At 39.8% G+C, this 23112-nt stretch overlaps 1 protein-coding gene across 3 annotated transcripts in view; it reads left to right on the top strand.

Moving 5' to 3' along the window:
• The window catches only part of LOC104150535 (tumor necrosis factor alpha-induced protein 8), a 68265-nt gene that overhangs the window by 30171 nt on the left and 14982 nt on the right, over positions 1-23112 (top strand). The window contains exon 1 of one of the 3 annotated variants that reach the window (XM_009684822.2): positions 14339-14462. The exons of the other annotated variants lie outside the window; for them this stretch is intronic. Coding sequence (XP_009683117.1) covers positions 14432-14462 — 31 coding nt within the window. The 5' untranslated portion in view covers positions 14339-14431. Of the gene's footprint in view, positions 1-14338; positions 14463-23112 lie in introns of those variants that run through there. 3 annotated transcript variants of the gene reach the window in all.

Below are 23112 nucleotides of genomic sequence, written 5' to 3'. Positions count from 1 at the left end.
TTTCATAGGGAACGTGAAATCCTTTCTACTTTCATTTAGGATATAATGTTTTTGAGGAAACCAGGAAGTAGAGAATATACATTTCATGTTTGCTTTTATTTTCTCAGACTTCTGTAGACGTCATAGGGAGATGTCTCTAAGGTAGCCCAACACTGATTAAACTAGACTATCATAATTGTCTTATATTTTGTCAGTATGTCCACAGTTCAACTGGATTTGAAAAATACGATTTTAGTTGACATTCACCAACAAAATGTGAATAATATTCAAGAAAAAAAGCATCACTTTGTGGTTTTTTTTTTTCCTAAAATAATCTCTGCCCTATAGTGCGCACAGAAAGGACTATTGGCCAATTTTTGATAAATTTTCCTTTCTGCCATTTGAGTTGCTCATAATTTTCAAAATAATTTTACTTTCATATGGAATTAGTGAGACTTTGTCTTTTCCTGGAGGTGGCTTAAAGAAAGCAATAACACTTGGGAGTGTTTTACCGATTTGCAGAAAGCTGTGTGTGCAGTCTTGATATAGGCCATTTCCTGATTGCGATGGGGAACCCAATCTGACCTCTTCACAGTTTCTGACCTTTTGGTATCAGCGTGTTTCACAATCTTGTGTCACCATGGGCAGGAGGTCAGCCAGGTTCCTGGTGACGGGGAGGGGAGGGCTGGAGTCACCTCTCCCTCCCCACTGCCAGCGCCTGCTCCCCTCCCACCCAGTACCTTGCCTGGTGCCTGGGCCCTGCGTCTGCCTGGCCTCTGCCCCCGCAGGAAAATCCCTTCTCCCGCTTGTCTCCTAGGGCAGCCTGGGTGCCTCTTTCCTCCAGCATCCCCTGTGTTTGATCCACCCGTGAAACAATTCTGCTTGTCTGCTGAGAGGAAAGACAGCTGCTAACTTTGGAGCTCCTCCCGATACAGCAGGTGCATGATCCTGTTCCTGGAAAGGGGAGCAACAGGGTAGGGTACGGAAAAGGTACAAATGGAGCAGGGCTGAGCCACATCAGCCCAGGCGGAAACTGAGGGCGAAGGAGGTACACCGTGAGTATCACAGTCACATCAATACCTTGCAGGATACCTATTTAGCCTGCTTTTAAAGTCATGGAGCCAAGTTGTTATCACTATATCATCCATTGCACTGTTATCTGGACATTGGTGTCCTGTAGTACAAAATAGAAGTCTTGCCATAGCTAGGGTTTGGGGGGGAAAAGGATAAATGTTCTCTACTGCTGCCTGATGTCAACACATATAACTTGATCTCACGTGATGACCGCTACATTAAAAATGTTTGGTTGTCATGAATGTCCGGTTTTGTATGAGTTGCAGGATGAAATTTTAATATGTGGGGGTGTGCAAAGCATGGCAACGTTTTTTTTTTTATCTGCACTTCAGCTTTGCCCGTCCTATGTCATTTTGGTAGCTGAAACAAAAGCCAAGCCTGAAGACCTGCTATTTTGGAGGCGCTGTTGCCACCTAGTGGCATTGGCCCGAAACTAACAATAAATGCTCCGTGGCCTAAGTCAGTTGCTGACAAAAATCACAAGTGAAAATGATTTGTCAGCTCTGGAAGCTGGTGGCTGTGCTGCCCAGGGCTCCTGCAGGCAGGAGGTGGGAGCAGGCTTTCATCACATGGTTGAACACAGACAGGGAAAAGAGCCTCATATTCGGCCACTCCTCCTGAGCTGTTAATATATCTTTTTCCTATTTTACAATAGAGGATGAGATCACACATCGAGGTTCACATCTGTGGAAGACATAGGTTGTCAGATGGGAGTTCTTATAAAAATGCCAAGTCGTGTATGAACATGTAATACATTTGCTAGTGCTGGCAGAATGTGTGGATGGTCTTCTGTTTTTTGTCTTTCCCCATTTACTCTCCAAAATGACCAAAGATACTAACTCCTGTATATATTGAGTCTCAAATTATGGAAACACACTGTGAAGTGCTGAGACTTTAAACAAATTATAGCAGTGCACCTCCAACAGATGAGCCACCTAGGCAGTTAACCATCTTAAGGCTGTGCTGTAATTCAGCTTTCAATGAACAAGATGTTGAACAAATAGACTAGTCAGTGTCATTCAGATTTTGTTACTTATGTCTCTTTCTTGCAAATAGTTTGTGAAGGTCTTGGAATAATCCTATGGAGTGGTATTAGGTCTGGGTCAGTACAAACTGAGTTATTTCTACTAGTACAACATTCTAAGAACTGAAGAATGAATTTTCTGTAAAGTGGATGAAACACTTTGAGTTGCACTTTCTTTCATTAAACAAACTTACTTGGGCTTCAGCTAAAATTTCTCTCTTTTTTTTTTAATTGCATCTCTTAGATGCAGTCAATCAAAATCCATGTTGACATTCCAATGGAATGCTAACATGCCAAACATTAGAGTTAACACCTAAAATTTATCTACGTTGCTCACTAGCGTAAGCCTCTTTAATATCCAGAAAAATGAGCAAACTGTGAATGACAGTCACTGAGAATGCTACTCTTTCTTTGTGAAGAACCTGGCTATCTCTTGGCAAAACACGCAGTAGAAGATGCGGTGTTATTAGTGACTACTCTTAACTCTAATAGCTATTCTTCCTTAACGATTGCACAGAAGTACTGTCTTAGAAATGAAAGTTAAAGTAACAATTTCAGAAGTATCTATATCTCATTTTGTAAGTGAATGTTGGACTTGTGAGGCTAACTCTTCAAAAGGCTTGGTGCACCTTACTCACTGCTGAAGCAACTGCGTTGTCCCCTCCCTGTCTGGTCATTCCTCCCCTTCATCAGCCTCCCCTTCATGCCAGCATAAATGCTCATATGGCTGTGCAGCAGGGCACAAGATCTGAGAGCTAATTTAGGTTAAAATTCTCCTGACCAAAAAAAAAAAAAAATATATATATATATATATATATATATACATATATATATATATATATATAAAGGTTAGCTTTAACTGGGATCTTCCTTTGGGGGACACCGCATGTCTACACTAGCATGGCAGGTGGAGAGGAAGAGCAAGATGATGCTGCTTTTTCAGACAGTCACTCTGGCTTAGACCAGTCTATGATGCTGAGCTCTTCTTTAGTTCTGAAAAAACCACCACAGACCAGGATAAGTGAGTGCTGAAAATTTTCATTTTAAGGCTGCTATGAATGATCTTTTTTTAATTTATGCTTGGGGTACAGGAACCAGTTTTTCAGCACTTGTTCAGAACAGTCCTACCTGCCATGTTCCGAAAAGAAGTGCAGTTCTTACAAGTATTTTTTCCAAATTCTTAATGTGAGTTCAGTCTAAACTTTAGGCAAATAATAGATTGATTTAAAACCAGATTGGAACATGCAGAAATCAATATGGCTCTTTGAATGAGCAGCACGTAATTAGGTACATCTCACTTGTGAATGTAAACTGAATTTTTAAAGAATAAACTCTGCTTAGATTTAATAACCATTTAAATGCCCCTTGTAATCTCTCTTATTTAAATTTGAACTAAAAGGAGGTCATTCTCCTAGCTTGGTATTTTTATTGTTTTATTTGATTTGAAATTTTATCTAGACAAGATTGCACTTGATAGGCAAGTGATGTTTTTAGCCTTTGCATGATTAACAACTGTGGTGTCTAAAAGAAAAAGGGCATAGTTTGATTGTTACATATTAGCAAAACACTTGGATTGTTAAATTGAAATTGGACCACAGCCCTCACAAGCTGAGACACGTGTTTTCCCGTATATATGTTGGTTGTTTTTTATATGAACAAGAACTTTGCTACTTTAAGATAACATTCAGTATGCTGTTCTGTCAGGATCACTACAACACCTTTTAAAAGAGAAAAAATGTACCATGTTAGCCATGAACTCCAGCAGGATTGTTTAAATCGTACCATTTTTAACAGTCATTCAGCGACTTTGTTTTCAAAGTGGCTGAATTTGTGGCTCTTTTGTCTTTTGGCTATGTAATATTAGATTCTCTAATTTTAATTAAAATGCATCCTTTTAATTAAAATTGTTCCAGCACTATATTTTGATGCGTAAGTATCTGGCAATACCTCTTTTCCTACATCTTGCTGAGAGCATATCTGGCTTAAGTATCTCTTCTTATTCTCTGTGGTCAAGCTTTTGGTCTCTGTGTAGCATATTTATTCCCCAGTAATCTAGGGAATCTAGTGACACTTCTATGCATTTTCATTTTCTCATACAGGATTTCGTGTGTTAGTAATTTTGGCATTCTGCTCCTCAGATTTCTTCTTAGACCTTTCCTTCATTGTGCAAAGGAAACACACACATTGCGTGTGTGTGTTATATGTCTTATAATAACACAACCATTTCATATGAATTTTACCATGAACTGTCTCTGGGGAGCTTTTTTTTGTGTGTATCACAAAAATCTTAAATTCAACTCAAATCTACTGTATTCTTTTATCAAATTGCAGGGTTCCACATTCTTATCTCTGTTTTTACTGGTCACTTCATCGGTGCCTGATTCTTTATAATGGTGTCTTTTACTTGGAATAACTATCTTGGCAGTAATGACCACTGTACGCTTTTTTTAAAGGAAGAATTAAAGCCAGAAATGTAATTTTTAGTGTCTGGAGAAATAGCGCTATAAACCTGCATCTGTAACTGTTGCAGTTCTTGGCGCAAGTCCCTCAAAAGACAGTGAACTTTGAATACGTGATTTTTATCATGTCCTCTGTGATCTTCTGAACATTTAGCAAATATTATTGATTGTTGCCTACTTGTGTGTAGCAACCAAGTCATTTAATATTATTCAACATGTTTGGTCGTGATAAATTATGCTATACTTTCTCCTGCAATGAAAGCTTTGTCGGTAACTGCTAGATAAATAAGTGTGCTTGTCAGTGCATGGTATTTACTTGGCTACCGTAAAGCCATCATGTTATCAGTGGTTTCATAGAAGATCATACTTGCAGTCACGGCAACAGCATTATATGGAATTCATATCTCTTCAGATCATAGTGTTGCTCTAGGTGTGATTTTGCAAAGTTGTTTGGGAAGGAAAATAGGTAGGCCATCATTGAAATTCATTAGCAGTCATGTAACGTGGCAGGATGCTGTTTCATGACAACGATCCTGGTCGCAACGATCCTGCTCGCCTGGAGGCCCAAAGGTGCGGATCAAGCTACTGCAGCCTTCAATGTACTCAGCCCCCGCGCTGTGCTGAGGCTGTGCTGTCGTTGAAATATAGGACTGTTAGTAGCAGATTGCTCATGAAGAGAGTTGCATTTTGAGACTAAGTTTCCTCACCTTTTTAACCACAGAGCTTCTGAAAATCCCTGGCAGCAGTTTAGAAACAATTTGTTATCACTGTTTGTAAACCAGAAATCTGTGGCAACATATTTGTAACAGTGATTTGGGTTTGGAAGATCCATACTGCACAGTAGTCTTTGCAGTGTGCAAAGTGGTTACTATTATACTGTCTTCTCAGGCTGTCAACGTTGGAAAAACACTATTGTGACATTACTGTGCTATTGCAAATGCTCTTGGCATTGTTGGGGTATTGCGTATATGGCCTTTGTAAGCTATACGGATGAGACTAACAGGACCTTCAAATTTCATAATAAAGTTATGTCTAATCTTAGTCAGGCAAGCTCAACTTTGAGGCCTTTTGTGTGTGTATACCTTCTTACCCTCCCTGTGTTACTTGTCTATCTGAGGGAGAAAAGTTGAGGTCAAGAGTCTGGACAAGGTAAGTTTTACGCAGTCCATATGGAAACCAAGACTGGTCCTCTGCATGCTGCTTGACAGCATTGCATTTCTTCCTACACTTGACTTGGTGGGCTCATTTTGAATCCATTTACCATTCTGTGCTACTGCTTATCCTGCCAGTTTGGTGATTAGGCAGCAGGTCGTTAGATGCATTTTTGCACCACTTACTCTTGTGGTGAAGCCCCTGATATTGCTTACTTTGACTGAAAGCTGTGCCCGCAGTAAGATGTGTCTTCCTGTGGCACTGCATTTGCGTGCTTTGCTCTTGCCATTTGGAAATGAAAGGACAAACCAGGCCTCCATGAACTACTAGCAGGATGAGTGTGGATGCTGAAGGAGAGGAAATAGGCAAGGAGGATAGCACAGAGGGAGGAAACAGAATGAAGCAAGGGAGGCTGAGCAGAATGCAGACTCATTTGGAGGATCACTCACTGGGGCTTGGGGCTGGACTTCTTATAATTTAACCACATGATAGAAACATAGGCCAGAGTAGCATCTGTTGGTCTGCCCAGTAGCTCAAAGTATTGCAAGTGCCTCAGCAAGTGGCTTGAGCAGCATTGTGCGAGTCAGTATGAAAACTGTCATGCAAAGTGGAAAAACAGGGTTAATGATAAAGCTAGGATCAGCCTTATCAGCAAGGATTTAATTCTCATATTTTTCAAATTTGTAGATTGAGCTTGTAGATTCCACCTGGCTAATGCTTTGGTTAATTTTGTCTCTCTCGCTTTCACTGGACTGAATTTTCCTAAGATGAAAACAGTAGCCTGGTATGTGGTGTATGTGCCTTAAGATAGATTGTTTAAAGGCTCCACACAGTAGATAAGAGATGTTACAATTACGCTGTTATATTAAAACACTGAACACTGCATGCTGAAAGCACTAATATTTTGACAGTAAGCAAAACCTGAGCACCGTCTGGATTATCTTGGTATATGTGGTTTTTATGGTGAAAGATAATAAAACAAATAGATCTTGGGAGTAAAGTGTGGCTATAGCAACAACAGATGGGTTATTGCATCCAGTTCTTTCAGTTACGGAACTGTATAAACCATGCCAACATTGCACAGCTAGTCAAAAGTCCTCTTTTAATGTAAAATAAAATTAAATCCCAAGCTGGCAAAATTGCGTAAGAGCTGGAATTTGTTTTTGCTGCACTTGTGTACATGTTACATTCTCTTTTGCAATAATAGAAGTGACACAACTGCTGATGGTGTTCTCTACCTCTGAGTTAAGAAATAACTTTAAAATAGCTTTTTGATTTGCTGATTTGAATGTCTGTGTGTAACTGTTTAAGTGCAGAACTGAAAGCAGAACAACTTGGATATAGTGCAAGAAAACTGAAAATCTAGGGTTTCTTTCTGTAACTCTGTGCTCCTCTCTCCACTTTTCCTCTCCCTATGGCATGGACTGATGAAAAATGCTTTGGCTTCTAGAAATCACAATTGCAATGTAGAGAGACTTACAAAATAATTCTGCTGTTGGCAACTGGAGTTGAACTTCCTGGAGCAGCCTTTGGGTTTTTTGACCATCTCTGTAGAAGGGTGATGTAAGAGTAAATAAAGCAACAATCAATGCAAATAGAGCAATGACTAACAACTAACTGTTGTTATTTTTTCCTGTATTAGTTTGTCCCCTTGACGCATGGCAAACAGCATTTAGTAGAGGATTAACATTGTTTATTTATTTAAATCATTTCTCCTAGAAAAATTCTCTTGTAAATTCAGTCTTCCTCTCAATTGTTGTCGCTCTTCTGAACTGTTCCTGGTTAGTTAAAATCTCCCTGGAAATTGTATCCAGAACTGCTTTTAATCCTGTAGGAGCAGAGTTCTCTGGTAGATATTTGGAGGTAAGGTATGATTCTTCCACAGAAGTACAAAATCTTTATTATTGAACTTGAGGAATTCAAATACATAAGGTTTAGAGTTTTATGGGACTGCAGGCTAATGAAAGAAACAGTAGAATTGTATGCAGAAGCAGATGACATTAAGCAAGGTTTTATTTAAAAGAATATTTGATATTGACCCATACGCTATCCTATTTCTAATCCTGCTGAACATTGTTGTTGTCTGAATTTTCTTTCACGATAATTCTACAAAAAATATTTGTAACTATATGCAAATACATTCTACTCCAAGAAGCGTCCTCAGAATTACTAGCTAGCAGTTCATGAAAGCTTTTTGCAGAACTTAATTCTATGAATTTCTCGTTCCACAAATCCATTAACTGTATAAACATAGGTGGGAAGAGTTCATGAATCTGTAAAAGGAAAGCTGATTTATCAGTCTACTGTCTCTTGCATTTGTTTCATTAGTGCTTTAATACTTTACAAATAATACCATATAATCTCTTTTTCCTTGTCATATTCCAGAAATGATTTGGCTAATTTATAGGCGTTTTGTTTTCTGCCAGCCTATCCTGGGAAAAATGTCTAGAGAAAGAAATTAAATGCAAATTCTGTATTTATTTCAGGAAGTGATTGATTCTGCAATCAGTTTTTTTTTTTCCTCTGGCAGTTCTGATTATCTTGCAGCAATCTGTTTCTGAACCTTTACTTCATCCTAAAATTTGGTGGTGCTTTTGGAGATGTGGAATTAGGTTAGCAATCAAAGACTTGGAAGTATACAACTCTCTAGTATTTCATAACATCATCAGATCCTAGAAACTTTTTTTTGCACATAAGCCATCGCTTTTGGTGGTTTTCCACTGATCATAGTTGCTCACTAGTTAATGCAAGATGGCTATCTCATTGTGGAGAAGCAGCAATTATAAAACAGATTGACCTCTTTAGCACCTATGCGCTAAACACTCAAGCAGACTAGGCATTAAGGTTTCTGGTCAGCCTTATTTTGTAAAACCTGTGTTGCTCTAGGGAGACAGGCTCTGTTGTACCTGTAGTTTTTTAACTCTATTTTTTGCAGGAATCTGAGAACAATCTGTTAATAAGGTCTGTCTCAGTTCTTCAAATAAAAGTAAAAAAAAAAAAAACTTTCTGTACCTATAATGCCAAGCAGTAGATAATTCGAAGTGGCTCCAAGCTATTTTTGAAACAAATTACTCACCTAACTGCTGCTGATGTCAAACGTGTGTTAAAACAGGGACTGCGGAGAGCTGACACCTGGCAAAGTGAAAATCCATGTAAGTTCGGAAGTTGCCTGTTCAGGGAATAAGTCACCTCTGCGTTTGGTGAGTGGTGCTGCGCTGCCTGAGCTGTGGGCACAACCAAGGAGAGCGAGTAAAATGGGGGGACCAAGGAAGCATGCGAACCCTGCCTCCCAGTTGCTTCTGCCTCTAGCAGTGTTATTTTAGCTGTGATGACAAAAGGATGCAAGAGCTGAGAGATGTGTCTGTCGGGAGGGAGAATGTCTTTTCTTGCAGCAGTTCATCCTTGCTGTCAAGCCAGCATCATGAAGTCTGAAGGGAGAGGCCTAACTAAGGATACTGCTGCCCTCGGCAACCTTGCCTCCCTGATCCGTGTGCAGCAGCAGCACACCTGCATGATGCGTGTGTGCAGAACGCACACAACAGCGATACATGTATGCACCAGCAGAGGGGTAGGCAGTGAGATGCGGCTGGGAGATGCCTGGTGGGTCTGGCTTTACCCCGCAGGAGGGGGGCAGCGCCACCACTGCGGGGAGCGGCCCAGTGCTGGGAGATCTCAGTGCACTGTAGGGAGACGCAAAAGCACAGCAGAGGGCAAGAAAAGACAAATTTCTCCTATTTTATTAAATCTATGCATCTGAAAACTGTGCAGTTATGGACTGCTTGTCTGAAAAAAGTTGTAATGATACTGGAGAAGGATACTGAGAACGACCAACGCGGCAAGCCAGAGGCAAATTTGTATGTTGTCTTTGACACTTAATCAATTGGTAACGTCTAGAGAAAGTGAAGAGATGCTTAGCAAAAAAGTTTACTACAGTTAACTCTTTGATGGTGTGTCCGGGCTTTTGAATTTAACTTTGTCCCCTTTTTTTGCCCCAAACTTTTGTCTAAAGACTTGTGCCATTTTTCTGAGATATTATATATGCCTTATTGCTGCTCTGATAGGGTTGCACGTTGGAAGATTCCACAGATGTGTGCAGAACAGATCTATTGCACTTATTTCTGCTTCGAAAACCTTGGATCAAGATACCACAGTCTCGCATCTCATTCCTTTTCAGATCGTCAGTTTGAGCAAAACTCAAATATTCCAGAATTATGAAATTATGACATGCAATTAGGGTGACAGATGCCACATAGTATCATTATGTTTTGCAGCTGATGCACATCACGAAATAATAGGACTTGTGACTGCTTTAGGACGGTGTCGAATGTCCTTGTCCTATCGGAAATTTATATTGAGGTGAGGGGCTAAGGCAGAGATCTCATTTTCTTACCTGTAATCCACTCCCCTTGAGGAGTACCAGAAGTTGAAAATTAGTCAACACATAACCCTTGTATCAGAAGCCGGTACAGTTATTGGGGTTATGGAGGAGAGAAGGTTCTGGGGTAAACTTCCTTTTATATTACTACAATTGCTAAATTGCAAAATTTTAAGTAATCCCTAGGTTATACACATGCAAGTAGAGTATCCTCCTTGAGCAGCGAGTTTACTGCATGAAAACAGCTCTGCACTTGCTACTTTTTTCAGCTCTCTAGCCCTCCATGGGACAGTTCAGGGCAAAGCTTACTTTCTCATTGCAGTGATCACATAGCATTCTCATTTACCTTGCCCTTGACAGCTTATGGGAAAGAAAATCTCTTTGGCATGGCTGTTGGCATAGCATAAAGAAATCACAGCTGCAGTTATGAGTACTGACTCTCTCTCAAGGCACCTGTGCTTCTTTTTCTTTTATCACAGCTGAGAGTGAGGCTGGGAAACCCAGATTTCCTCTACCACAATAAAAGTGCTGTCATGTGGCTTCAAATAGTTCAGTACAGCTGTAGCCAGCAGAAGACATGCAGTTGGCTCATAAAGAGAAAATGATTGGTGGCTATTGTCTATAGCAGGGAGTTCAAGTTGGACATGTACCTTATTGTTGTTTTTTAAGAAGTTGGCAATCCATTTAAGCTGACATTCTGGAAGAGCAAAACTTACCACCAAACGACTTTAACTATGTTAACCAAAGATGGAAGATGTTCTTTTTTTTTTTTTTTGGCATGAATATATAATGTCTGCAATGTTACATTACGCCTTCCTTCTCTAGAACTACTGTATGGCCCTGTGGTTTTTTGCAGTAGCAAATTTGTTCTCGCCTCCATGGCAGCTGCCTCCTCTTGAAAGCTTCTTCCTGATCCTTTTCCTGTAGTAGGGCTGCTTCCTCTTTTTTGTAAACCAAAACATTACTGTCTGTTTTGATATTTAAGTATTAAGCCTCAGTGTCGTCTTGGCAGACATTGCAGGACTCTTTTGGACCTTCTATAGTTTTCATTATTTTAAAAATTTATGAAAGATGTAATAACACTTGCTGCCTGTATCTCTATTAAGAAACTGCCCGCGTACGCAGAGGTGACTACAAGTGCTTTGAGAAACAAAACATGGGCAAGATTTTAAGGTGGATAGGGGAGGTACTTCCCGAGCTTCCCCTCCTTCAAGAATGCCCCGTATATTGCAGTAGTAAGGCAAGGCCTTCTACAACTTCTCTGTTGTGTATGTGGCGTTCTGGCATTAGTGTTAGCAGAAATAGGGACTTTTAGGTCACTTACAACAGAACTTTTTTATTTAAGGAAGGAGTGTATGAAAGACAACACTTTGCTTTATACTCCTTGTCCTATCCAGCGTCGTGATTTTTAGACTTTTAACCACTGAAAATCCGTGTGCAAACCCAATTTTTGTGTGTGTTCTGCCATACAGTTTAGATTTATTTTTTATTTGTTTATTTTTATTTTTCTCTGAGCATTCTGGCCTTCCCTCTGAGATGGTGTCTTTCCGAATGAGAGAACATGTGGTGGATTTTAAGCCCTTCATTTTAGGAAGTTATTCCCCCTGCCCAAGAGAATCTATCCAATGAAATCTGTTTTTGCCGACAGAGTCTATTTTTAGAGTTTTGTCATTCTTTTGTTTTGTCCTTCTCATACCATATCTCATTCAGAGTTCACAATTAAAAGAGTTTTTTAAGCTTCCAGGCTTACCACAGTATTGTCTCTTGCCTGTGCAAGAGCATCGTCCGCTGAGTCTCTATTTATTTTTTACTTTATTCTGTTACTTACGCTGGAGTTTGAAGACTGTTCATCAGGTACAGACTCCGAGGAGGATAATGCCCCAATAAGCTTCTGCCGTTAGAAGTCACTATTTATCAAAAGACTGGAAAATTGCCTACCTATACTGTCTTGGGGCTGCTTGGAGTCTTTTCAGCTGGCAGATGTGTTTTTAAGAAGTGTTAACAACCAAATGAGAATATAAAAAAAAAGTTTGTAAAGTCTGAATGGCAACCCTGTACGCAAAAGGAACAGAGCTGGGTATGGAGATGCAGTCTGGACTCTGTAGAAAAGAAACAAATCAGAATAATCGGATTTTTCTCGTCTGTGTTCGGAGTTCTCACGTGCCCGAGAGATTCTAGAAATCTAAAATGGCAAAACTTCCTGAGATTTAACTGTAAGGCTCATTATCTCTCCTTGTTTATCTGTCATCTACAATAGGAGAAAGACATCTATTGTGTGAATCTATTTATGGAAGGCTCCTGATACCAGATTATATTCTGGCTTTTTTATTTCCATACCAACACTGCCTTTAATCAAGGGACCCCAAAGGCTATTGCAGTTAACCTTGGCTAAAACTGTGTTTCTTCCTGTTCCTCTTCTGTTCCGTGTGGGTTTTTTTGAGTGGTTTCAATCTACTATCCAGTAATTACCCCAAACCAGTGTTTGGGGAGCAGGAAGATGTGGAAGAGTAATATATATATATTTTTTTTTTTTTTTTGCTTGAAAATATGGCTTCTTTAGCTAGACCGGTGTTGTAACTACTTTTCTTCTGTGGTGCCATTTACATTAATACTCCCTTTTTCAGTCTGTGTGCTTTGAAGGATGCAACTGCTGTACTTTGCAACACCGTGCTAGGTAATAAGGCCTGTGGAAGGCAGTTAGCTTCTTGAAAAGTGTCTGTAAGAGACCTATAGAGTTGTGCTTATTACAGATAAAAATATTTCAGCGTCATCAAGAAGCTTCAACTGAAATGAGATCTGTCTGTCTTAGGCACAGCACAGGCAGAAGGATGTAGCAAAAGGCAGTCCTTGCTCTGAATAAAAACACTCAAAACAGGACAAAAATTACTCACATTCTGAAATATTCCTTACCCTGATTCACAAAGCAAATTTGCCTTGGTTGAAGCGTTCATACCTCCCTTCCTGACTCCCTGCCTTTTGCTTACGAGAGCATCCTTCTTACCTGCAATGTAAACTTTACGTTACTTACAGATACGCTTTAATGGATGTGGCTGAATGCTGCAGTCAGAAGCGTGCAAAGAATTTTTTCAAGGCACACCGAAATTGTGATGGGAGCTTTGGCACTTTCTGATTTCATCTGGAAATACACTTATTCCTCCTTGGCTAGACTCCAGTAGCACGATCACTAATTGCTTGTAGCATTACCCAAAGACCCTCCAAACCCCTTCAGGGGTGCATGTTTAACCCTATTAGGAGGAATCCTGCCCCCGCAGAGCAGCGGTTTGCATGCCTGTGCTGGCAGTGCCGTCAGCACTTCTCTTGAGAGCTCACGCCTCTGCCTCTGTGCCTGAGCAATAACGTTTCCACGGAGGTTTTGTTCTCTGTGCTGTACTAAAAATATAGCAAAGCAATAAATAAAAGATGTTTCCTAGCTATCCTGGGGTTTTACTGAAGACCGTGCCAATCAGAAAATAGGCTTCCAAATAATTCCCACTGCTTTTGTGCTGAAGGCTTATGTCCTGTTCATAACTTCTATTGTGTCCCTAGTTAGGGGAGAGCTGTAAAATGTACCCGTTCTCTTGCTGTGCTGTAAAACAATATTGTATAAAATGCCTTTAAAAACAATGATCTTTATTAATACGTGGGGGGGTCTATAGCACAAAGGAATCAAATAGTTTTTTCAAGAATTAGAGACAAATTGCTCCTGTCACGGTAGATAGCACCAAGTGTTGAACATGGTGAAGGAAAAAGTAAAATAATTCTTCAGCTTTCGCTTAAACTCCCTAAAAGAAGGCTGCTGCTTTTCATCCTTTAAGCATTTATTTAGTCATCCTATATTAGTCAGTACAATTGCAGATGCTGCAGAACTAATTCTAGATAGCAACTAGTGTTGATAAGTACAGTTCAGACTAAAAAAAAAAGATTTAAATTACATTTTACTGCAGGATATCAGAGCTCCAATCTGTTTGTCAGTCACCGCAATCAGACACTGTTCCACGCTCAGGGTTTTTTTGGTCTCATATGCTTGCTTTCTCATACCACGTTGGCAAGCTGCAACAAGTAAAACTCCACCCTTTCTACAGACTAAAAGACTAGGGGGAATAAAATGCATAAATGGCAACTGCTGGCAAGGAAAATGAGTTTCTGTTAAGGTGCTGTTTTTCCAGACAGTTGCTTGTATGCAGTTCAGAAGGGGGCGGACTCCTTTTCACGTAGCTTAGCTGTGATTTGTTGAATTCGCAGACTTTTCCCCTTAAAATCCCAACCTCCCCCCCCCTCCTTTTTTTTTTTGCCTTTGCGAAGTTGACTTGCTGCTTCTCAAAGCTCACGTCAGCTGTAATCTGGTCTGCAGTGAGTTACACTGACACCATGAGTTTGGAAGCTGATGAATCCAAGGAAGGTATGATTTAAAATATTTTTAAAGGCCTCCGTTAAAGGAAAAATACATCTAGTATCGTCAGAGCTGCTTTTGTGAGCCAGAAGACAGCATGAGTGAGAGTTTCTGCTCGCTTTAGCTTTTGCTTGTTGAAAGGGGAGGGAAAATGTCTTGGCAAAATCATCTGAAGAATTTTCTTTAGATTTCACTGGAAATGAAATCACCAAAGTGTTGACACCAGGGATATCTTATGTCTGTGTCTGCAGCGCTAACTTAGGAGCACATGAATGAAATGGAAGAAAAAGTGTTTTAAAACACTTGAGAGCCGATTGAAAGAGGAAGATTTTTTGAAATTGGAAGTGCTGTATTTCTTAACAAAAGAGGAAGTCGTATGGGGGAGAAGTGAAAGGTCATTTATTTGGGAATGAGCTTGATGCAGCTTACTTCCCTTTCAGGATGAGTGCACACGTGTGTGTGCATGTGTGTGTGTGTGTGTGTGTTTAAACTGAGAAGTGTGCCAAGGCTCAAGGGTTTCATTTACTGCTTCTAGAGTGGAACGTGTGGAGCAGCTGGAGGGGCTCCAACAAAAATACAATTATTCACTAGTGTTGATTTGGGGAGGAGGGCGTTTTGTGCGAGTCAGGGCAGTGGATAGTAGGGAGTGAGCGGGGGAGGAGGGGGGTGATTTCCTGAAAGTGGGTGCGTACAAAAGACCATTTATGCAGAAGAGAATAGGGCAATAGTGGGGTTATAAGTTGGATTTCTTAGAACAGAACTGATGTTTCATGGTTATGAATAGTCCCCAGGGAGACTCAAACTTACAGAGATTCAGTATGGCCCGGTAAAAATAGATTAGCAAGTGGTAAGGAAACCCAAGCGTTTTGCATTTGGTGAAAACAAGACGTTTTCAGAGTATTTCAGATGGCTTTCCCCTCACGCTCTTACAGCTCCCCCCGCTTGAAGAATAACATTACGATAGGCCTGTATCTCTTTGCAGAGAAGACTGTTTTGTTGGTCCTCAGAAAATTAGATTGGACTGAATCAAACATAACAGTAAAAATGCTGATAGTGTGGACTTAATAACAAAGCATGAGAGCCTGTGTTTTGATGAGAGTTGTAAAGATGCTCCCTGTTTGTTCCTTTTTCCTCTCGTATTGAATGAGCAGTTAAACTAAAATGCAGCTTCTTTTCCCAAGGAGATTCTGTAGGACGGATATACTGAAAAGCTGAACTGAAAAAAATGTTTCTCCTCAGAAACTATTTGAAAAAGAGAAAATGTGAATAAGAAAATGGCAGTGAGCGCTCTCCCACAGTTGTACAGCAGGAGAGATCAGCATGCATGCCATGGCATGAAAGGTCCTCTGGATTATATATAGGAAGTTCCAGACAATTTTATGAAGTTGGCTGTATTTGAAATGTGAATTTGTTTCTTTAAAGAAGCCTCTTACCTTCTTAGCTGACTCAGGTTCTCAAAAATCTCTGAAAAGACTCTTGCCTTTCTGTGCAAATGTTTCTTTTGATATAATTTGAGATGCCAGGATCCTCATGCTGAAAAATGCATTTGGAGCAGGTGGCTGAAAGAGGAAAGAAGGGATAACTTTTTGGTTTAGTTATTTTTAGCGGGGAAAATAGGGTTAGCTGGGTCTTGCTGCACTGCGATCTTAATAGGTTTGAGCAGAAAATAAAAACAGGCACCGTTATGGGAAGATAAGCTACAGGTATCATCGAGAAGGTTTTTCAATCACTGTAAATGCATTCCTGATGATATGCTCACATATGTAGAGGAATAATTTATAAGATGCATGGGAAAAGGGGATTTAGCATACAGGAATAGAGACTGGGATTAACAGGTGGATATGTAGAACTGTAGCTTTGTATTATTTTATCTAGTCTGATGCAACATTGCACGAAAGATCACTAATCAGAATGGCTTAGTGAATGTGGCAGAAGTTAAATATCCAGAATTTTTCAATTAACCAGCTCAGGTTCATCAAGAATAGGGCTGTGTGCTTTTTGCATAAAGAAAATTGATACTTCCCAAATTCAGACTGGATTCTGCGGCTCAGGCTCTTCTGCAGTTTGCCAAAGCAGGAGGTTGATTTTTCCTTTTAGTGCAAGAGTGCACATCTCTCGAAAAGAGGTGATCTGATGCAGCTGCAAATGATGAGGCCCATCCAGGTAAAGCTCAATGGCTAGTCATGCAGGGGGCAGAGGGTACATTTAGATGACCTATAAAATATTTATTTTGCCAAATATCATGCATCTCAAGGCCAAAGGTAGTGATGGAAATACAGTAGTTAATCTGCTACATGCTGAAGAGTGAAAGGAGAAAAAAAACTACTGGGAAATCATTATTAGAATGCTCTTTGTAAGACAAAACGCAAAGGCGGAATATTTCCATTTTGCTTAAAACAGAGATGCTGAGGTGGTTGATACCATCAGTGCATCAGTGGGTAGGGGCCAGTGAAGGGATGTATAAGGAGTTCTGAAATTTAGGTGCAACTTCCAGGCTTGACTCTAGGACCATTGGATGGACGATCAGCCTGAATGGGAAGGAGGATTGAGGGTGCAGTAATGGCCTTGAATGTCATGTGTGTTCTGACAATTATCTGTTGCTGAAGTGAACAGTACTTCATTTTTAGCTCTTTCTAGAGGTGAATTGCAGTATTTAGAGAAGATTGAGATGTCTGTAAAAGTGTGTTCAGTTGGTTAATATGTATATATTTTTAAAACTGCAAAACAAGATCAAAGCCCATAGGTTTTACTGCTATAAAAGTAAATTATACTCACTGTTGTAATGAAGCCCAAAAGTCCAGCTCAGTTTTGATTTATGAACTCCCAAAAATTTTTCTCTTAATTTTTTTATACCTAACTGAACAAAGATATATTCTTTGACCTTAAGTCTGATCTCGTTTGTATCAGTAGGAATTGGAAGTAAAAACACATCGCTGGAAGACAATCTTAACTGTATTTTGTACTAATTGTTGGATGTGGGGTATGCGGTAATGCATCTAGGCTTTTCAGCTTCTGTCTTTAATCTCTGCGTGGTCCATATTAGAACGCTGACATCAAACATGTTGGTTTTTTTTTTCAGTCAAGCTGCTGAGTAACTTTTAAACAATCTTCATATTCATTTGTACACCGCAGTGCTGTTACTTATGTATGCTGTTACTGTATGAACAGTGATACAAAGATACATGGCTTCAGTCTGCATTACACGTTCGGGTTCCAACAACTGCCATGCTATAAATAAACCTGGCATGTTTTCCTGCAGTTACTTTTGTACTGGATGAAACAAAAAGCGTGGGGAAATCAAGAAACAGCCTATAAGATATTACTACCTGGTGTAATTTTAATGTGGTGCTGTATGGTAGATATATCATGTACCAAGAAAAGTATCAATTGGTTTCAGGCTGCTTTTTGGCTTAATTGCTTGCTGTGGTCTGAAGGGAGATGTTCTTGATACAGTCACGATACGTATTTTTAATACCTTTTTAAGTACACGCAAATACATGTTCAAGTTTTTGTGGTATTAATGGATTCTTTACATACTGTTTCTCCTATAAAAGGATACAGTAATTTATGTCAAGCTTCAGAAAAGTTCAGCTTCATGTACAGATTTTATGTTGTATATTTAGAAGATGACAGGAAATAAATCTAATATCTCAAAGGTAGGGTAAAATAATATCAGATATCGGAGGGTTTATAATACATAACCTGTGAAACAATGGAAATGGATAATATATTACAAATTCAGAAGCCATGAGAGCCTCTATTGCATCTGTATAATATTTAGTTTTAAGTCCCATATCTCATGGGAGAGAGACCTCTCTGCATTCCTAAAAGTGCTATAGAGACACAATTAGCATTTTTTTTTAATCCAAATGAGATTATTGAGGAATGAGCTCACCTGTTTTTAGCCTTTTAGAACTCGGAACAGACACACAAATGTTATAAAATCATGGAGCACTCACTGTTTTAAGAAGTAAATATTCCCTCCTGTAAGTAGTCCTGAATTAGCCTTGCTATTTTTCAGTCAGTTCTTTCTCAGGCAGGTCTCTGAGCTCTTTAGATTTGTCTGAGAGTTTTCTAGGACAGAATGTTGCTCCTTTACATAGTAAAGTATCTGCTTTTGTGCTCTCATGGGCCATTCTTCCATCCACATCATTTCTGGGAGTGTAATATATAGTGTGTCAATATAAGATTCTGTCATCCCACCATATCCAAAGCTAGCTAGCATCTGTTTTAAGATTCTTTTATGCTTTTATGACACTAAATGGGAAGGTTCAAACTGTGCAAGGTTAATGTTATCCGTACTTAAATGCAAAACGTACTGGATGGTGACAGTCCCATTTCGTGACAACTTTTGAAGTTAGAGACTGTTTTCATGACAACTTTTGAAGTTAAAGACTGTTTTCAGACATAGAACAAATTACATGAAAAACATAAGGTTAAACAGCAATTGAATTTCTCAGTGTCCCGTTTTAGACCCAAATCTGAGTGTTTTTATGTGAATTATGGTAGCTTTGACAGCTGCAAAAATTGGAGACTGACTCCTTTTCTGTCGCGGAGCTCAGCTTTCCTTACAAAGTCATGGTGAACCAGCACAGAAGAACTAGTACAACCCCCTCACCTCCCACCCCCCTGCGCTTCAGACCTGTCTTCTGCCCCCCAGGTGGGGGCGCATGTGCTTCTGCTGTTTTGCCTGCCCCACTCCTACCCTCCCTCATCAAAATGATAATCTCCATAAAACGTTAAGGCCAATGAAACAGTAGCTTTTTGCTGATAGTATTCTGAAAAGTTCTATTTAGAGATAAGAAGAATCACCTGGCTCCAAAGGATGTTAGTGATCTGGATTCACCAGCTGAAGGCTTTTTATTGCATTGATAAGTTTCCTACTGCAGATGAAGAGAATTGAGAGGTTACTGGGGTTATAAATGTCATGTACACAGTTCTGTGAATCAAAACAGTAATTAACAATTAGGTATTTCATGTCATCCTTTCTATAGGTTGTTAGAGTTCTAGATTAATAGGACGAGCCTAAAGCAAAATATATAATTTTAAGCTTTGTTTAAAAAAAAAAAAAAAAAAAAAAAAGCGAAAGAAGTAATTTATGAAAGAGGAGCAAGAATCATTGCTAACTGGTCATTGTAGTGCTATACCCCATATGCACAGCAAAAAACATTGCCAGAGGTGCAAAATAGGGGGAGGAGAAGGGAAAACAAGAAGTGAACACTTTAATGAAGAAGGAGCAATGGGAAATTTGGGAAACATAAGATCGGGAGATCCAGGCAAGTCACAGCTGTAAGGTTTTCTTTTTAAAGATGTTTGGAGGATTGTATATTTAGTGAAGTAAGATACAGAAAACCAACAAATGGATTTGAGGACAGGGATATAACTCCACATGGTTCTTCAGGTAGCTGGCAAAACTACATCTAGGCGTAGGCACTGCAGCTCTCAGTAAGAGCACTGATTTAAATGGCTGCTAAACCATAAGACTCTGGTGGTAGCTCTGAATCTCTTAACCTCAAAAACTGAAAGAGTAGTTGATTTCATTTATTTTCCTTACCAAATTAGGGTAGCGTTTAGGATAACTTTTCCTTAGCAAGTCGGGTAACCTTTGAGATAACCTTTCTGTGAATGGCTTTAGGTGACACAGAACTCATATTGCCTGTTTTACAGGCTTAGAATCTGATGTGTTGAACTGGTGGTTTTTGCTGTATTCCATGTGTGGAAACCAGTACTGGGTAGCTCTCCTCTGCAGAATGCTTCACTAGTCTTCGTACTCTGCAAGTTTAGCACTCTCTTCCTTGTGCGATTGGAGCAGATGAGGAAGCTCAGTGGTAATTTGAGCAGAGGCCACAGGGTAAGTATTTGCTGTAGCGGGGAGGCTACATTACAGAATCACTAAAACTCTTAACAGGTTAATCATTTAGCTACAATAGTTGGGTTGAGTGCTGGACTGCTCTAAGAAAATTCCATTAATGTAATTATACTGATGCAATCAAAGCTATTAATACATCGTGAACGGCAAGACTAACATGTGTTTAATTGCAAATAAGATACAGCCCCTTGAGCCATGTGGAAAACAGAATCATAGATAACTTAGGTTGTGAGGAGCCTTTGAAGGTTATCTGGCCCAACCTGCCACTCAAAGCAGAGCCAAATTCAAAGTTAGATCGAAATTCGAAGTTAGATGACGTTGTTTAGGCTTTGTCGAGCAAAGCTGTTAGTATCTCCACAAGTGTTGATCCCACGACTTCTCTAGCAATGTGTTCCAGTATTTGCCTACCTTCCCCGTGAATAATTTTTTCCTTACATCTGATTGGGATTTCCCTTGCTGCAGCTTGTGCCCATTTCCTCTTATGTTTTTGCTATGCATCTCCAGGAAGGGCGGCTCTATCTTCTCGGTAACCACTCAGTAAGTAGTTACAGATATCAGTTAGGTCCCCAGTAGACATCTTCTGGCCAAAGAAAGCTTGCTCTCAGCCTGTCCTTTAGATCATGTGTTCCAGCTCCCCAACTGTTGTGGTGGCTCCTTGCTGGACTTGCACCAGTTTGCCAGCTCCTTTTTTTGGAGAGATACTGGGGTGCCCCAAACTAGACACAGTGCTCCACATACAGGCAGATGATGCTTTCTTTTCAAATTCTCTCTGAATTTTTTATTTTATAGAATGGCTTCTTTTGGTGACTTACTTTCCCCTTCTCCCTTTCATGTATCTGTTTATGACAGCATTTACTATATTCTAAGACTTTTCAGACCCTGGGATTGTTTTCTTTGAGGAATTGGCAAACTATGGGTAGCCGTAAATTAGACAGAAGTTAGAGATCAGGGAGCAAAAGTCAGTCAATAGGCAATCCCTGGAGAATCAAAGAAATTGTTTATGTCTAGATAGGCAGAGGGCCTTGCACGTACGTTCAGAAAGGCTGTGTCCTTCTTCAACAATGTTATTTCCAAACAGAGGCACTGGCTAAATGGATGGCTTACAAGAACGATGACTATTTTGCAATACGTGAGCCAGGGATGGCATAAGGAAAATGTGAGACTGGATACTAATAATCATTTGTGTCTTTTATTCAGAGGCACACATGATTGCTTTCATCACTGAGTATTTATCATTTGGTCAAATCTTACATTAAATGTGATGATTTCATAAGGGTTTTTTTGGAGGAGCGAATTGCTTTTTTGTGGTTGTTCTCTTTGCAGATGTTTTGAGTCTCAGTAAGCGCTGTTGGGGAATAAATAAAACAAGCAAACAAAAACTGTATTTCAGACATTATTTCAGCCCCCTGGACTGATTTCTATTACAATTTTATTACAATCTGTAGTAGTAGGAGAACGTTGCATGAAGAGATATGGAAAAAAAATACTAATTTTTATGCCATTGTATTAAGCAACTGCTGTTCTTCCTTTCATCATACTCAATAGAAGAAGCAGGAGGATAAAAATAAACAGATCTATTTCATAAAGGTTTTAAAGGTTTTAGCTTTTTGTTTAAGGATTAATTTTTCCTGTTTGCTCACTGGATGGATATTTTAGATCCAGTAATCTGCTAGTCAGTAGTAACAGTTACTGCATATGCCTGCCTTGATTCCCTGCCTTGATTGGGTTTGGGGGTATGGTTTCTTCCCCCCCCCCCCCCACACTTGATTCTGTGCCACCGCTTGACTTTGGTGTTGAGTTCTGGTGCTTGACTGGCTAGCAATGGAAAGGAGAGAACGCCCACCCCTTGCAACCCATGGCCAATTGCATTTGGGGAACTTGGGATCGAAATGTTCACCACAGATCTGTTTCTGTCAAAACAACGCAGAGGAATAGATGCGCACCGTATGAACTAATTTGCGGGTATTTGTCCTTACCTCCTGAATTCAGCATCAGTAGTTGTAACTATACAGATTAGTAATGAAAGATCAGCCAGCGTTCTTTGTGTAGCAGTAGGGGGAATCTGCGTTTCAGTTTGACGTTGACAGATACAAATGTTGGTGTCGGTGCAGAGTTACGGTTGTGCTGGCAGTTTGTGGTATGACAATACATTGCAGTGAAGTGAGAGTTAGCATTTCATTTATTTGAGAGCCTTTGTCCTTGGAAGGCTTGTCGTTTGAAATTCAGGGGCATATTCTGAGATCACAGAGTTACAGAATCACAGAACGGTTGAGGTTGGAAGGGACCTCTGGAGATCATCTAGTCCAACCCCCCTGCTCAGTCAGGGTCCTCTAGAGCATATTTCCCGCGTCCAGGCGGGTTTTGCATATCTCCTTAAGATGTACCTTAAGTAGCTACAGATATAGATAGGCACTTGTAGGATTCTCTACAGTATTTAGAGACTGACCTGTGGATTTTGATGGACCTTTAAGAATGAGCCCGTCAGGTCTGGATCCCAAAATGGTTGCATTTCACTTCATTACAGGAATTAATGAAGCACTCAATCAGTGCATGCACAGACAAGCCTCCACTTAATGAGCTCCATCAAGGTATATAGAAAACTTTGACTGAGAGAAAGCAGAAAATTCATTGTTTTTAAATCTTAAACTTTCATGAGATCTGTTTTTGTTTTTACTATGTCCTCTTAGCAAACTATTCTGGGAAAGATAGTTTGTTTATAGAAAGAAGAAAATTTTGGTTGAATATTAGCAAAAGTGCATAAATGACACTGATGAGTATTTGAACTAGTGA

Source organism: Struthio camelus, chromosome W (genome assembly GCF_040807025.1).
Source record: "Struthio camelus isolate bStrCam1 chromosome W, bStrCam1.hap1, whole genome shotgun sequence".
In the NCBI taxonomy this organism is placed as follows: domain Eukaryota; kingdom Metazoa; phylum Chordata; class Aves; order Struthioniformes; family Struthionidae; genus Struthio; species Struthio camelus.
Note: the sequence above shows the minus strand (reverse complement) of the source record. Positions and strands in the feature narration are given on the sequence as shown.